The sequence below is a fragment of the Haliaeetus albicilla genome, chromosome 4 (genome assembly GCF_947461875.1).
Source record: "Haliaeetus albicilla chromosome 4, bHalAlb1.1, whole genome shotgun sequence".
NCBI classification, from domain to species: domain Eukaryota; kingdom Metazoa; phylum Chordata; class Aves; order Accipitriformes; family Accipitridae; genus Haliaeetus; species Haliaeetus albicilla.
The window spans coordinates 6,531,930-6,547,694 of record NC_091486.1 but is presented as its reverse complement, the minus strand read 5'-3'; the positions used below and the strand labels follow the sequence as shown (position 1 = coordinate 6,547,694).

General features: G+C 34.1%; 1 protein-coding gene across 4 annotated transcripts in view; it reads right to left on the bottom strand.

Annotated features, from left to right (window-relative positions):
* The window catches only part of LRP1B (LDL receptor related protein 1B), a 753,798-nt gene that overhangs the window by 50,239 nt on the left and 687,794 nt on the right, over nt 1-15,765 (bottom strand). For all 4 annotated transcript variants that reach the window (XM_069780765.1, XM_069780767.1, XM_069780768.1 and 1 more), the window contains 6 exons: nt 15,387-15,521; nt 14,240-14,359; nt 11,768-12,009; nt 5,611-5,834; nt 5,243-5,349; nt 1,869-1,985 (listed from right to left, as the gene is read on the bottom strand). In XM_069780765.1, coding sequence (XP_069636866.1) covers nt 1,869-1,985; nt 5,243-5,349; nt 5,611-5,834; nt 11,768-12,009; nt 14,240-14,359; nt 15,387-15,521 — 945 coding nt within the window. The remainder of the gene's footprint in view (nt 1-1,868; nt 1,986-5,242; nt 5,350-5,610; nt 5,835-11,767; nt 12,010-14,239; nt 14,360-15,386; nt 15,522-15,765) is intronic.

The following is a 15,765-nucleotide window of genomic DNA, read 5'->3' as shown; positions in this document are numbered from 1 at the left end:
CATTTTTATGAGCTACGAGTGCCAATTAGATCACATAGTCAGACTTCCTATGCACAACTGGCCGTAGAATTTCACACATTTACCCATGTAACAAGGCAATAGCTTCGGACTAAAACTTCTTTGCCAGAGATGCAGCTCTTCTTGATTTGAAGCCATAAAGAAACAGAGCCTCATTCCTTGTGATACCTTGTTCCTACTATTATGTCCAATTACCGTAAAAATGGTTTCATATTTTGCTTGTATTTATTTAGTTTTAATTATCAGCCTTTATTTGTTCCTACTGTTTTTCCACTCTGTCAATACTTGGCACTCAGTATTTTATTCCAATAAAAACATTTATGAATCTAATTCATTATTTTATGCTTGTTTAATTAAATGGGTTGAAGTTTTTAGTCTCATTGCAAAGCAATTTCTAAACTCTCCCAATTTTCCTTCGGTCCTATCTCTCTATTTTTTCTGTAGTTGTTACAAATGTCAACAGGAGAGAAAAGGTAACATTGCTTTAGTGATCTTGTATTTCAGTATTAAATGCTACGTATGAAAGCAACAAAGCCTCTACATTCCTCTTTCCCATTTGTAAATCCCAAATTTGCTGCACTTAGCACAGTGTAGTATAGCCCTTCCACACTATACAATATTTTGAACGTCATAAACTTACATGCCTTCTATTCTGTAGCACTCTTGCATCTTTTTTTTTCCCTTGAAGAATAACCTCACATTTATTCTTAAAATACAAATGACTATTGAGACACATTAAAACACAATCTAAGATACTGTCAGTCTTTGTACCAGCCACAAGCACTGAGAACAAGCACCAAGTATGTATTTTGTGATAGATTACAGCCTAGCCACCACAAAATACTATAACCAAAGGAGGTGCAAGCAAAGTTATGCGGAGGAGTTACTGTCTTCTAAAATCTCATCGGGCATCTGCATGGTACGGTTCAGTGGTACAGGAGGTTGTAGTTGGATCCCTACACTCAAAGTGATCCTTCTTGAGATGACTGTTTCCATGTATATTGATCCAAGTTGTGAAATAAAATGCTATTAAACCAGAATAAGATTATTTAAATCTGGTCCTGCTCAATTTGGATTATAGGAGATTTTTCCTAGTATCTTCCAGAACCCCCTGGTGAATTCCAGACCACTGGTTAAAACACTCAGCATGAGATGTAATACCATCCTGATGAAACTCCACTGCCAACTGCCCACTAAGCAATCCTCCCAAAAAGCCTGCTTTAAATTTTTAATTTTTTTTAATGTGTTCCCTCTCTTTTCTACTCAGATTTCATAAATTGTTACATATATTACCAAATTGTTAAAAAGCCAACATGCAATTCTATAAAAACAAAGTTTGCTTAACCAGAATCTCTTTTCTTATGAAAGGAACTTTCCTCATTCACATTCTGTTAGCAGTATTCTGTGATTACTTACTGACCTGAAAGCCAAACCCATTATTTTTTCCAGAACTGATTCAGGTCAACTGTTCTATAAACTATACAATTCCTGTGCAATGCAGACAGCTCTAATTTCTAACTCGTCAAGGTTCTATGTAAGTCCAAGTGAGGCCAAGCATAAAAATTAATCACAGTGTTATTTGATAATACCTAAGCTAATGATTAGATAACGAACTTGAAGATTTCCACATACTGCTAAATCTTTGTTCCCTTAAAGTAAATTTATCAGATTATCTTAAAGCTAAAATTATCTTAAATATTTATTTGTTTAGATATCTGAAGTATTATCTAACAAAAGCAATGAATGTTATGTAATAATCATTGGTTTTTGCTTAGATAGTTTCTCTGAATAGTGAAACTTCAGCCAAATAAAATAAAATAGAAATCATGTTATATAAAAGCTCTCCATACCTTGTTTAGTGCTCACAGACACAACTGAATCAGAACCATCAAAAAGAACACTGCCAATAACAGATAATTCAAAATCAGCCCAGAACAAACGCTGACTGAACTGATCAACTACGAGACCTACAAAGAAAATAAAGTTCAAACAGGTATATAAAACCTGAAAAAAAAATAATATTTTTATGTAACTGTACATTTTTATATCATTCATATTCTTGTGAACAAAAATATCATGACAATGGAAAAACATGACTGAAAACCAAGGAGAATAAAATATTAACACCTTCCGCTTAAACCTTCCCCTTGAGGCAACTGTGGTTTTTTACTTTCTTTAACTTACTCTTCCAAGGTCAGTACCTTTTGAAACCCATTATGCTCAGCAGGTAGGGATATATACCAGGTGGGAATTAAATATAGAATCTAATCCTGTAATTTGTTCTACCAACAAAAATTTGTTATGTCAATAGATTTCTAAGCAGTAGCACGAGTGTGACCACGCGTTAAAAACAAGGCATTCAGATTTCACAGAGTCTTCCTAACCTATACTGCTTCCACAAGTATATAATTGCATTCTTTATCACCAATACTTCACATGCAGTAATTATTACAGAATTAAAACTCAGATTATTTTAATTACATTAGTGCTGCAAGACTTAAACAGCAATACTGACAGATGTATATATTTGCATATATATATGAAAAGAAAGCACAGGAGTGAGTGATTGAGAGCACAAATGAGAATAAAAGATAGGTAACATTGTGACTACCCAGCCTCTAGGCAGTAACTAAACAGTTAAATCAAGCAGTCCATGTTTCATAGAGAATGATTAAATGATTAATATGCCATTTTCGGTCACGTCAAAAGCTTCAGCCTGAAAAAAATATTTGAACCTTAACGTAATTCTGAGCTTCCAAAGTTGTAGTGTATTTTTAATAAGATTGGGAAAAAGTATTTTTCTTCCTATTTATGTAAGTAGGTAAGTCAGAAAAAAAGACACCAAAAGAAATTATACATAGCAGGAAAAATACTCCTCTTAAGGTCATAAATTAATCAGGTACAGGTAGATGAGAGGAAGTGGAGGAAGTCTGACACAAGGAGCAGTGAAATATGTTTACATTTGCAACTCCATTAAAAAACCCCACTCTTTAAAAGAAACACGGGTATTCAGGCAGCATACAGCTAAAGAGAATCATTTCTGGTAAAAGATAATCACAGTGTGTCAACTCTGTGTGATCCATGGTACCTGTAAGGGGGAATATTTTAGAAGCAGTCCCCACTCTCCAGCTTTAAATTATTCTTTGCATTCTAATAAGAATAGTTAAATAACAAATAATAAATAAATAACACTCTCAATGTATCCTTCACAGTACCAGAGATAACACAATGTAAAAAAGTACTTATACAGCACTCCTGTGAAAGTCATTGTTATGTAAATCCTGTGAAGTCAAGCCCAAGTGCTCAAACTCTCACTCTCTCTTACTTGAAATAGGAAAGGCTAATTTAGTAATAAATTTAAGAGCAGTGGAACACAGATGTTTAGTAAAAACTTCACCTAAACAATCGTAGTAAAGTCTCATTTGGGAGGAAATATTAAAGGCACGGACTCTTTCTTTGCGTTCCCTCTACAAAGACATGGATCCGTGTGAAATATCTGACAGAAATACAAAAGACTCCATAAATGTCTACTTTCTACCATGAAGTAAAGGAAGAAAAGCACAGAAGGATGCCACAAAAGTGTTTTCAGGCAGCAGATGCAGGAAAATGCAATACTGTGGTAAGGCATATGTGAAATTCTCTCTTTGCAATGTATGCTCATTTTTGGTAATTCTGCTAATTTTATTAATTTTCATTTTATTCATCCTTGTAAGGAGACAGAGGTCTGGTTAAATGTTTATAAGAAACTTTTCTATATAAAATATATCAAGGAAAATCTTACAAAGAAAAGCTCTTGCAGTTCTGTTTCCGGTCAGGAAAGAAGTAAATACTTGCATTTTCAGTTAAGTTTGATACTCTTACTACCTAAAAAATTCAATAAATTCACTAATCCAATACTGATGGCCAAAAAAAAAGGGTGTGTGTGTCTTAAATGCCCTTTAATGACCAGGGAAGTGGTGACTGGCTCCATAGGATATAACCTTGGCAATCAACCAGACTGATAATAAAGAGACAAAAAAGCACAATTATAGCAATTAGAACTAAATCTGATGATTTGTATACCTGATACATTCAGAATGTTTTATATAGGAAGTTCAGCAAAGAATATAACAAGTCTGATAAACATAAAATTCTGTCATCTTTCAGTCTGAATAATCAGAAGCTTCTTACCTTATTTACTACTGACTATGTACTTTTTATTATTATTACTATTGTGCTTCTTACTTACCTAAGGAGCATAAGCTTCCTCTCCTCAAAGCTTTCCTTATCACATATGAAATTTCTTAAGTTGCTATATTTCAACCTAATCATGTCAACAGAGTGTTTCCTTTAAGGGATGAATGTAATTTGCATATGCAACACCATAAGGCCACCTTAGCATGGGATTTAACAGTCTGTTAAAATATTATTACTTGTTGCTGTCATAGTGGCAGCTTCTGAGACACTTAGATATTCAGATAGCATCCTCTTGAAAGAAGCTTATGGTTCAATACATATGCGTACCAAAGTTGGACAACCCCTAATTTGCAATGCAATAATAACAAATTATCATTGTAAGCCTGGAGAAACATCAAATATTGCATGAGAAAATGGGTCATGAACAAATCATTTGTGATTGCAAGACAGGATGCTGCTATTTAAGAGAGACACATTTCATTCTGGATTTATCATTTCCTTTGTCATAAAAATTACTTTTCTCCTGCCAATGGAGTCATAATGGTAATTCACAAGATCTCAACATGTACTGTCAAGCTTCAAAACAGTTCTGTAAAATACTGAGATAATGAAGTTGTTGCTTCTTTGAATACCTAAACCTTGTTTTGTACTATTTTGCGGTGTATTCAGGAAAGTAACTAGAATAGGCTATGAGATTTCACATGCATTCTTAAAAACTGTTTCTCACCAATAACTGGTGTTCCCTTAATTAATTTTGCTTGTTCAGTGTTATTGAACAAAACATATTTTAACTGATTATATATAGCCCTTTGGTACTGCTTTGTCAAAACATCATGTTAAGCTTTGTTACAAAAGTTTAAGTCATATTAAGATGTATCATTTGAAAACAGAGCTAAGAATTTGATTAGTAACTGCATAAGAATAACCAGAATACATATTTTTAAAAGTATATATATTTATTTCAAACTGAGAAACTGGAATTCAGCCAACAAATCTATACTGAGTTAGCAAGTACCATGTAATTAGGAAAAATGGATAAGCTGTATACCTGTAGGTCTTTGTAAATTCTTTTGAACCAATATTCTTCTCAGAGTACCATCCATAGATGATTCCTCTATGTGAGAGCGATCCCCAATAACTGTCCAGTACATCATCCTAAAAGTATTAAACACAAAAAATAAGCTGGGTGCCTGAACAGAACCACAAAACGCTTCACAGATATTAAATTACTATGAGCCTTTCAACCTGCCTGAAAGATGGGAGATAACTGATCCTGATTTACACATAGGTAAATTGAGCAGAGGAATAAATGACTCAGAAAAGTTCAGACATTTGTAGACATCATTTTATTTCTCTTACTCTACTTTGCATTTTTGTTTGAATTACCAAAACAGAGTAATGTTGAAACATACATACCCCTTTTTAGGATTTACAGCAATTGCATATGGTTCTCCTGCCATGCTCGTAAGGAGTCTTGTACAGTTAGGTCCATTCAATTGACCTACATTGATGGAGTATCTCAGACTAGTCCAATGAGTCGTATAGTAGCTGAACCAATGCATTCTGGAATGATCAGTCCAGTAGATATTTCCAGCAACCCAGTCAACAGCAATGCCCCTAGGTCTTTTGAATTCTGGACACTAAAAGGAACAGATGTTAATGTTAGATTTATGGAAATTATCTTCCACAGTAGCTGCATAGTCACAGATTTATGTAACTTTTTACAGTTAAGTAACTTTTATGTTTAATATGGTGAAATATTTAAAAATACTGCATTCGAAAGACATAAATTCCACCTGTAGGAGATAAGATCTAAGTGATCTGCTGACAGTCCTATTCAATGCAGACGAACAAGTCAATGGTTCAAAACCATTTTCTCAAGTCTAAGGCTACCTACTTTAAGAAAAAGGCATGAACTACTTGAACTATTGATACTGAAACAAATAAATGTTACATACGGTAATTCAGAAGGAAAGGAAAAGGAAGAATTAAGATTATACAGCTATTATACTCCATGCAAAACTATGATACGATGTCCCATCCCAAAGCCCTCACTGAAAATGGTGCTTGAGACCATCCTGAGGTCCAGCTGCTCAGCAGGCTGCCAAGGATAAATAAAATCACTGCATTTAGAAAACCGCGTAAAATTACCTCCCTTTTCTGACCAATATGAGTATGCAATTGTAAGGAAATTTTTAAAATGTTTCTCTTCCCTTGCTATTAACTGTTCCTGTGTTCCACCACCGATTAAAACTAGAGTTAGTAGAATGTTCAGCTTCACATATAAAAGAGGCTTGGCTGATTATAACTTGAAAATTATAAACTGTAGTACCTCTGGCATGATTTCACAATTATCATTAAGTCCTAGATGCTAAAAAATGGTCCTAAGGATAGAAGTTCATATTGCAAATAGGAGATATATATGAATATGTTTCTCAAAAGTTTACTCGAATTACTGCAAAGAGGAGTAAAATCTGTAAAACAGGACTACCCAACCACTTCTAACATGAATGCAGCATATCATAAAAAATTCAAGACCTGCATGAGCTAAATACATAAGCAATTATTGGCCTGTTTACCTATAATGACGTCAAGTTAAAATATGAACAAAAAATGCCTATTCCTTGAAAAATGCAGTAATGGAATGCTACTAAGCTACGTAACTAAAAATCAGGACAGAAAATCCTAAAATAACTTGTTTTCCTCAGATGTCAGAGTTCTGTAATACCACAAGACATTTGTAGACTATTTTCATCATAAAATAAAGGTCATTTCATTCTCTAGGTGAAATAGTAGGACCACAAGGGTGAATTTAGATAGTTCATCGTTCATAAACCTTTAATTCTGCAAAAATGTCATAGAATGCATGTTCTAAAGATATACAGAACCCTGAGTTTCTATTTAGATTAGTATTAAAGCAGCAAAAACAATCACTGCATTTACAAAACAGTATCTCGTTAAAACCAGGGTCACAGCCATTTTTTTAAAGTTAAACAAAATAATGTATCCTAATTCTTTGTTATGAAAGAATGATACTGCCAGCACATGCTTCCAGAAATACCACAGAAATAAACTATTTTTTTCAAGAAATGTAGCATTTGCATGCAACAACCTCTTCTCTTCTTTGTTACATTATCCAAGCAACATTCATGTAAAGGACAAGATACCCCAAATGTGGGTATTTGTAGATAAGCGTCATTATATTTTTCATCCAAACTCCTTTTAATTGTGGGTAATATTCAGGCACCTGTGTCAAGAAGCTGCTCATACCTGGAGATCTCTAGTTAGTACTTTGGAGACTGCAAGGGTTTATGGCGCTGGCCTACAAGGCTGGAACCAAATATTCTTTTAAAAGGAGAGCAGCTATCATGGACAGCACAGTCCCTTGCCTTTCTTTGAACTGTTCAGGAACCGCTGTTTACAGTAAGACTGCTTTTTTGGAACCTGGTAAGCACATGATGGGAGTTACCATGCAGAGTGAGAGAGAATTCCCAAAAAGCTGGGAGTAGAAGCAGATGAGAGAAAGGGACATCTTAAAAAGCTTCTGGAACAAGGTTGGGTTGCTTACTAACACTGACCCTTCCTCATTCTTCTCAACTACACAGGAGAAGTGAAACTCCAGTAATGCTGGGGTGCATATTAAAGATCAAATGAATAAGGAGATAACCAGAAGAAATGGAAAGCAGCCATCTGGTGTAGGAGATTAAAAGAAGAGAATAAAAAACACTAGCTGATGCTACGGCTGTGTAATTCTCAGTTGTGTTCATTAAGTTTCAGCCTAGCTACATCGTATTTCTGATGTCTTAGGCATCTTTTCATACTGTCTAGGAAAATTACTTACTGTAAATGAGCTTTTACCTAATAGCTTATTTGGATTATGTTAATTTTGAAGAATGATTCTGCATACAGAATAAGGATGAAAATACAGGAACAAAATCACATTAATATTTTCTACAGTTATTTTAGCCCACTTTGATGCTAAATATAACGTACTACAACTTATTAGAAAAATTGGGGTTTGAAGCCTAATCGCCTTTTATATTATGGTAGTCTCTGCACAACTACAGACCATGTCAGCTTTATGACTTTTGATCAGAACTGCTGCCTATCATAAAACCTGTTTTAAAGGTAAAGAATTTAAAAAAAAAGAAAAAGAAAAAAAAGAAAAACAAAGGGGAAAAAAAAAGAAGCTGCAGTAATAGCTTGAATTTGGAAACCATTTTGATATAATGGTAGATTACAGAAAAACTTTCAACCCCTAAAGTTGAGTTTGACTAGAGAAAACGTGTTATGCATGCAGCAGGAACCCATCACCTTGCAATGCTTAGCTTTTTAACACAGGAAGACTAAATTACAGATTTAATTTACATCATACGCACATGTGAACACTATTTTCTCTATTTACAGATGTTTTTGGTATGGCATTGCTGTGGAATTAAGTAAACCAATGATTCATTGTTGCTTAAAATACCTTCATTAAAAATAAAACATTATCTAATGATATATTATTAGAGCAGTAAAAATAAATGAGAAACAATAATACTAGAAAACGTTTATAGACTTTTACTCGTTGAAACAGAAAATCTTCCTCGACAGATGAGCAGCCCAGTAGGTGCAATGCTTCACCAAACCACCATTTGTATTACGTAAGTAGGATCATTTAAAAATCCCAACCAGCAGATTCCAGAAAGAGAGGGTCTCCTAACTACATAAACGTCATCCATACCGAGCTATAGCTTTGAGGTAAAACCATAAATTAATGCTATTTAGAGAAAACAGTCTAGAAATTGTTTCCATTCAGAGCGAAGCACTGAATTTCACTGGGCCCTGGGGCAAACCCTGGGAGTATCTACATGCCTATATCACAAGAGTGGTTAAGGGTCCTTGTTCAGCTCTCAGAACAGCGGGGCTGGAGCAAGCTGCTAATGTACTGACTGGATACGTTACAAAACCTATGTTTTTCTTTCTGTTATATGGTACAATTATTTTAATGTTCAGCTTTGTGTCCTCTTTCATGAAAAACAGTACTTGAGTCTAAGTGGCAAGTCAGTCTCTGTTGAATATTCACCTCAGATAACGTAGACATCTCTCTCCAAGGATTATGCCAGTAAACAGCTGCACCCGTTATCACCAATTCAGTTACACCACCTTAGCTTGATTGGAATGCATCTGCCAATAAACTCCGAAGAGTTGATATTTACTGTTTCCTTTAATGCTTTAATTTGTACCAAGCTTAAACCCCTTTTCACAGAAAAATACAAGAGATACTTAAAGCTATTCTCTGAGGAGGGCTCTTGATATGCTAATTCCATGGAGCAATTTCAGTTGAGATGGATTTTTGCATTAATGTAATTACCTGAAAATGCAGGTGACTTTGTTCAAGTTTACTGTCCTGATTTACATATCAAAGTCTAGATGTAAAAGTTATATTATAACCTCTGAAAACTTATCCATTAAAAAACTTGGGTTAAAATTAAAGAATTCTCAAGCTTTTCAAAGCCAAATTTAAGTGACAATATTAAAGCAACACTATAAAACCAATTAACCTACTGATCAGTTATATATAAGGCAAAAATATTTGAGTACTAATGAGATAATGCTGGGAAAAATATTCTGAATAGTTCAGCACAATGAGAAGTAAATGCTTCACAAATATAAATGAAATGTGCAGATACAGTCTGTGCATTTTCCACATACAGAGTTGTAAAAAAGCTTTGTATGGCTTGGATCAAGCACCTTCATGAGCACCTACCTGCACTGAAGAGACAGGGGAAAATTGTGTATAAAGAAAAACATAATTTTTTCAATAATTTTGAATTAAGAGGAAGTGACTAGAAAGTATTCTTGCATAATGGTGAAACAGAGATATGAAAAGGAAAAAGTATTTCAGTATTTCAGAAAAACGAGTAATTCTAAGAACATGGTATCTTTATCAGTTTAAACAGGGAGACAAAGTCAAATCAGCTATGAAAATTTCAACCTCTGGACTATGAAGAAGTCTCAAGGAAGCTTATGTTCAATTTTATGGACCTGTAAGAAAGTGTAGATCCATTAGAAAGGTTGTGGGTCAGCAGACTACACTTATCCTTGCAGAAGGCATCTGCATATTAACCAAAAAAAAAAAAAAAAAAAGTAACAACAAAACTCCCTGACACTTTAATTTCACAAGACTTTACAAGTTCGGTATTTTCTAATAATGACCTCAATACAGAGATGTGTCTATCAGGATTTCTTAGGCACAGGTATCTGCCACATTGAAATGAGAAAAACCTCATAGTAGAATTACTCCACATCTTCAACACATACTTAGGTTCTCAAGGTATCCTTCCCCAAAACTCCAATGACATACCTGACCTACTAGAAATGCTAGGAATAATTTTCCACTTTAGATCTACTTTACAGACACTTTCTGTCAATAAAATCCAGACCCTCTTCTGCTGGGCAGGTGGAAGTGTTAGTTTTTAACTCCTCTTCCCATATATATGCCATCGCAGACACAAGGTACCTTCAGTGTCCATTGGTGCCTACATCCTGACGCTTTTTGCCCTGCTGGCATCAAAGGTCAGGAATGTCATTCGTTTGCAAAGGAAATATCCTTGGATGAAAGGTGCTTAGAAGTGGCTCCAGATGTGTAAGGGTTGAATGACAGATGAAAGATTAGTCTACTTGTTGCTAGTGCTGTTGATACTACTGGGTATATAAAAGCATTCATGTGATGTTACCTCTCCTAAGTTTAAGGAAACAGCCAGACAGGTGTTATTTCAAACCTGATTATTACTGGTCAAGAAAAAACTAAAAACTCTCCTCTGCCATCACATTTAATAAAGAAAAAATAAAAATCTAAATTCGCAGCATTATAGAAACACCAATGTAAAGATCACACTGTTGTCTTCAGTTCAGCACTAATGCTTCCTTGAGAATTTTGTAGAAATATATTAGGCCAAATTAGTATGAATCTGCATTTATTTTCTTTTCAAGTAAAGACCACTTGAAATCACCCTAGGTTATAAAAATCCACATTTCTGTTGTAAAGAGCAAAATTACATTTATGCTTATTCAAAAGAAGATGCTGCGCAGTTCAACATATAAAGGAATAAATATTTATTGTTCTAATTTTTAAATGTTTGTCAGAGCTTTGCCAATATTATTGTTTATATGGTCACTATAGAAATCAAGCTTGTCTTTGGCCTATCTACATTTTCTGTTTTCTAATTATTTGAAACTCATGCCTTTCTTTAAACCATGTGTTGCTTATATGCGTCTATTATAACCTCTCTTTTCTCTCCTAAAATAAAAAATCTTGATGGTATACAGTCTTTGCAAGCCTCTAACATACTGGTTATTTCTCTGTAGAAACTTTTTAAAATACTATAGTTGTGTTCTCTTAGAGACTCGACCAAGTCTGTCAGTCTTCAATGGAAAGGCATTAGTAGACATATATACCATTTGAATAAAATCATTTGCAGATAGGCATTTTAATTTACTAAATCAGCACATGTTATTATAGACAACCGGAACAGAAAAGTAAATCAAAAGACATTGGTATCATGTATCTTTGATTTTGATCACTTACTATCAAGCCACTGCTACTTTGCCTTCTCTCTCTGTCGTGAAGTTTTCTGTAGAAAATCCCTCCTGGATTAAATTGAGTACTCCAAACAATCATGTCCCCTTGAAAATATGCATCCATTCCAGTTATCCTTGAATTATGTTCAATATGTGATATTTGCTGATGAACATCACTGTAGTTGAATGGATATGCAAAACCCAGGATGTCAGTGTCATTAGCAACATAGAGAACTTGATCTTCAGAGCCTAGGGATTATTATAATGAAACAAAAATAAGGTAAATGTCAACTAATGCAAAATCAGTGTTTTTCACTCAAGTAGCTTTTTGGTGTTTATCTGCTATAATTTCTTATGTTAAAATTATTTTCTGATTGTTGAAGACTGCAAAAACACTCACACTCTGGGCAATAAATACAACTCTTCATACTCTGATACCAATATAAATTACCTCAATGCTCTCCAAGCTCACACTGTGACACCTAAGACTGTATTTTAAGGAATATGTAATATAAGAATTTGAACACTTGAAGCAGTATAGAAAAATAGGGGATATTATGCATTAAGCCTACAGGAATCACTACATATTTTTATATGCATGTTGTGTCTAGAGGGTCCTAATAGTATATATTAAAGGAACACAAAGTTGCCAATAAGCATTATTTTAAATTGCTTAATTGGAAATTAGAAACGGTATGATCCAATCTTTAGCGAAGGCAGTGAAGTTTTGAAATTGACTGCAACATGAGCAAACTGGATGAAAGCTGCTACAGAATGTGTTTAATTGTGTCTTATACCTCCTCACTTCAGAGTGAATATTTACGGATACCTGTGAATGGGTGGTATTTATGGATACCTAGTTACTGTCTTGATTCAGATGTTGTAAAGTATGTTATTCATAAGAAAACACTCTCTGATATCTATTCATTAAGCTTTGAGAAAGTTTCAAATTTGCTGGGTACATTAGAATGCATTTGCAATTTTTTAGTTTTCTAATTTATATCACATTTATCCATAGAGCATCAACTTATAATAATGTCTTCCCAACACAGTTCCTCCTTATGAGCATGAAATATCAAAAATCATGTTCCCTCACTCCTGCTAAATACAATAACAAAAAGGAGTTCCATTAAAGCAAGTATCAATGAGGGAAAGAGGGAAACATTAACTTTATTACAATGGAAACGAAGTTTGTGAAAAATTCAGATGTAGGATAATGATTCCCAGATTTTTAAATTATAAGCCCTCAGAATTATGTCTGTGTTTCTATAATAACAAGCCACTATCCTCAATTAGCAACCTTCTTTGTTCCCTCGTCATAACCTGACTGCATCTTCAGTAATAGGCAATGATACTAAAACCTGATAGAGTCCCTGTTAGATATAGAGAAAATTACTAATGACTCGTTAATATGATCTTCCCATAGCATGTTTGCTTAAGAAAATGTGAACAAAGCACGTAAGAAACCTGACTATCACCATGTAACTACCCAGCACAGATGTACCTGCATTACTGACTGGTCTGCTACAAAGAACGGAAGACTGGAATTAACATGATACAATCTGTTATGGTTCTAGCATGTATGTCCACAATGTGCTTATTGGCCATAGGGTTCAGATCGGGTACCACTCATAGCTGTGCACCAGTTATGCACAGACATATATAAGGAGCCACACCTTGTAACTTCAACACTCATTCTGCACTGAAGACTCCAAGTGTAGGTGTAAGTCAAATTCACACCAAAATCTCACTAAATTGCAGGTGAGATGCTACAATCATACTTTCAGTTATTCAGATACAGATCCATAAAGATTATGTTAACTTCACTCAGGCAGATGGATTATTGCTGGTTTCATTTCTAAAACTATTTAAAAGTTACACAGTTACCTCCATTTTGCGCAATACCTCTGCCTTATGAAAGACAAATACCATCTATGTGTGCATATTTCTTTACCTGCACTGGACCATGATCTAGGCAGCTGATTTATATGGGGAGTATATTCTTACGTGACTATACTTAGAAAAACTCCACTTAAATGACTTGTATGAGATTTCTCAACAAGACAAAGCAAAACATGTTAACTCCAAATACTACTTAATTTATACCTGAAGTTCTAAAACATGATTCTATGAAAGAGCTGATTCTCCTCTCACACTTCTAATGCTTCACCAGAACGCTTACATGCTTGCTAATATATAATCGCTGTTTTTCTTATTTGTGTATATCTTTGTAAATAGAGGAAGCTGGAGTTGGAGATGGACTTTCATATTAAGTATGTTCATTTACATGGAAGTGATAAGAATTTATTGCTTACCGAAATGAAAGGTAAATCTGAGTGATTTTGAAAACTATTTCTGTGCACCACTCAAGAAATATTTATCTAAAAATAAATTCTATATGCAACACATTAGTGTTACCAACCATGTACATAACAAATGATTTAGTACTGTGTCTCTATTTTGATTTTTATAGCCTTACCTTTTGCTATGCAGCTGTTATTCCTCTCCTTATAATTTTTCTCGCATGCACATTTGTATGACCCCTTAATATTATTGCAGTGTTGGGAGCAGGCACCAAATACCATACACTCATTGATATCTATGAGGAAGAGAATTGTAATTTATATACCTATAGTTTAATACATTAGTATGTAACATGTTTGGAAAATCATGGAACAAAGCAGATGAACAAAAGGAACTCATAAGCATTGGTATATGTTGCAACAGTAAAAAGAAGCCTTCTGCAATTATCAGTAATGTCATTCCTGCTGCAATCAACATACCTGACAAAGATTTTTTAGCTTATTTCTCCATCCTTCCTATATCAACCTATTATCATTAGAGCTTGAAATCAGCTTGGAGAATGTCTGTTACAATTATTTCCAACATAACTACCTCTGGTACAGTCAAAACTACATGATTATTCCTTCCCGGAAAAGTTCCTGTGTATACCTTTTGCTTAAGAGCCAAACAATGAAGTTTCGGTATGCAAGTGTATATTCACTTTGATAGTCCCACTGAAGTGATCTCCACTTTTTCTGTAAGTTACTGCTCACCAGTAAGAAAATGAATTCACAACCCATTCTTTGGGAAGGTAGATTGATCTGATCCTTCTGATCAACTCTTTCATTATAACAACTATGTCTTTTTTTCTGACCAGTGTGGCATCGTATATATTAAGACTACATTTTTTAAGGAATTTTACTTTCAATCTATTTATTTTCATTTCAATTTTGTTTTATGCATCTTCATTATTTTAAGCACCTCAAAGTATTGACATATACCAACTTAAATACCAATGCCAACTGCTCAGTTAAATAATCTACTAGGCCTTAAATCACCCATTTACCCCTTAAATCATAAAATCATTTAATAGTCTGACCTGAACCTTTTGACATATGCAACCAATCTTAATCTTTGATAACCTCTCCCGGTAAAATGCATAAACCTACATCCTGTAAAACCTTTCAGTTTCTTTTCTTGATTTCTTAATCCCCTAGCTGTGAAATAGTTTTTACTCTGCAGAACAAGTATGTGATATGTATCTCCTTCTCCAGCATAGAAAATTGACTATGCAGTTGACTTTTTAATATTTTACAGCAAAGGATGATGGAAAAGATCTGTACCTTCACATTGTCTATTCCTCTTGTTTCTCTGAAATCCAGGTTTACACTGACACAACAGGGATGTTTTTGTTTGATTACAGTATGCATCATCTCCACAAGGATTCACATTATCTTCACATGTATATTCAGCGACACCTAAACATAAACAAAATGTCTAAAAAGCCGCTGATAGATTTGCTCAAACTGTTAAAAATGAGATCTAAAATAACAACAGCAAAAAACAAATTTATCTTTCTATTACAAGAGTATCAGGGAAATTTTAAACAAATATATGACATTACAGTATCTACCTCCATATGCATATAAATCGACAGTATTTAATTGAGATACTTCATTTCACATCAAGAATTTAATACTAAAATTTATTTTGTTGCAAATA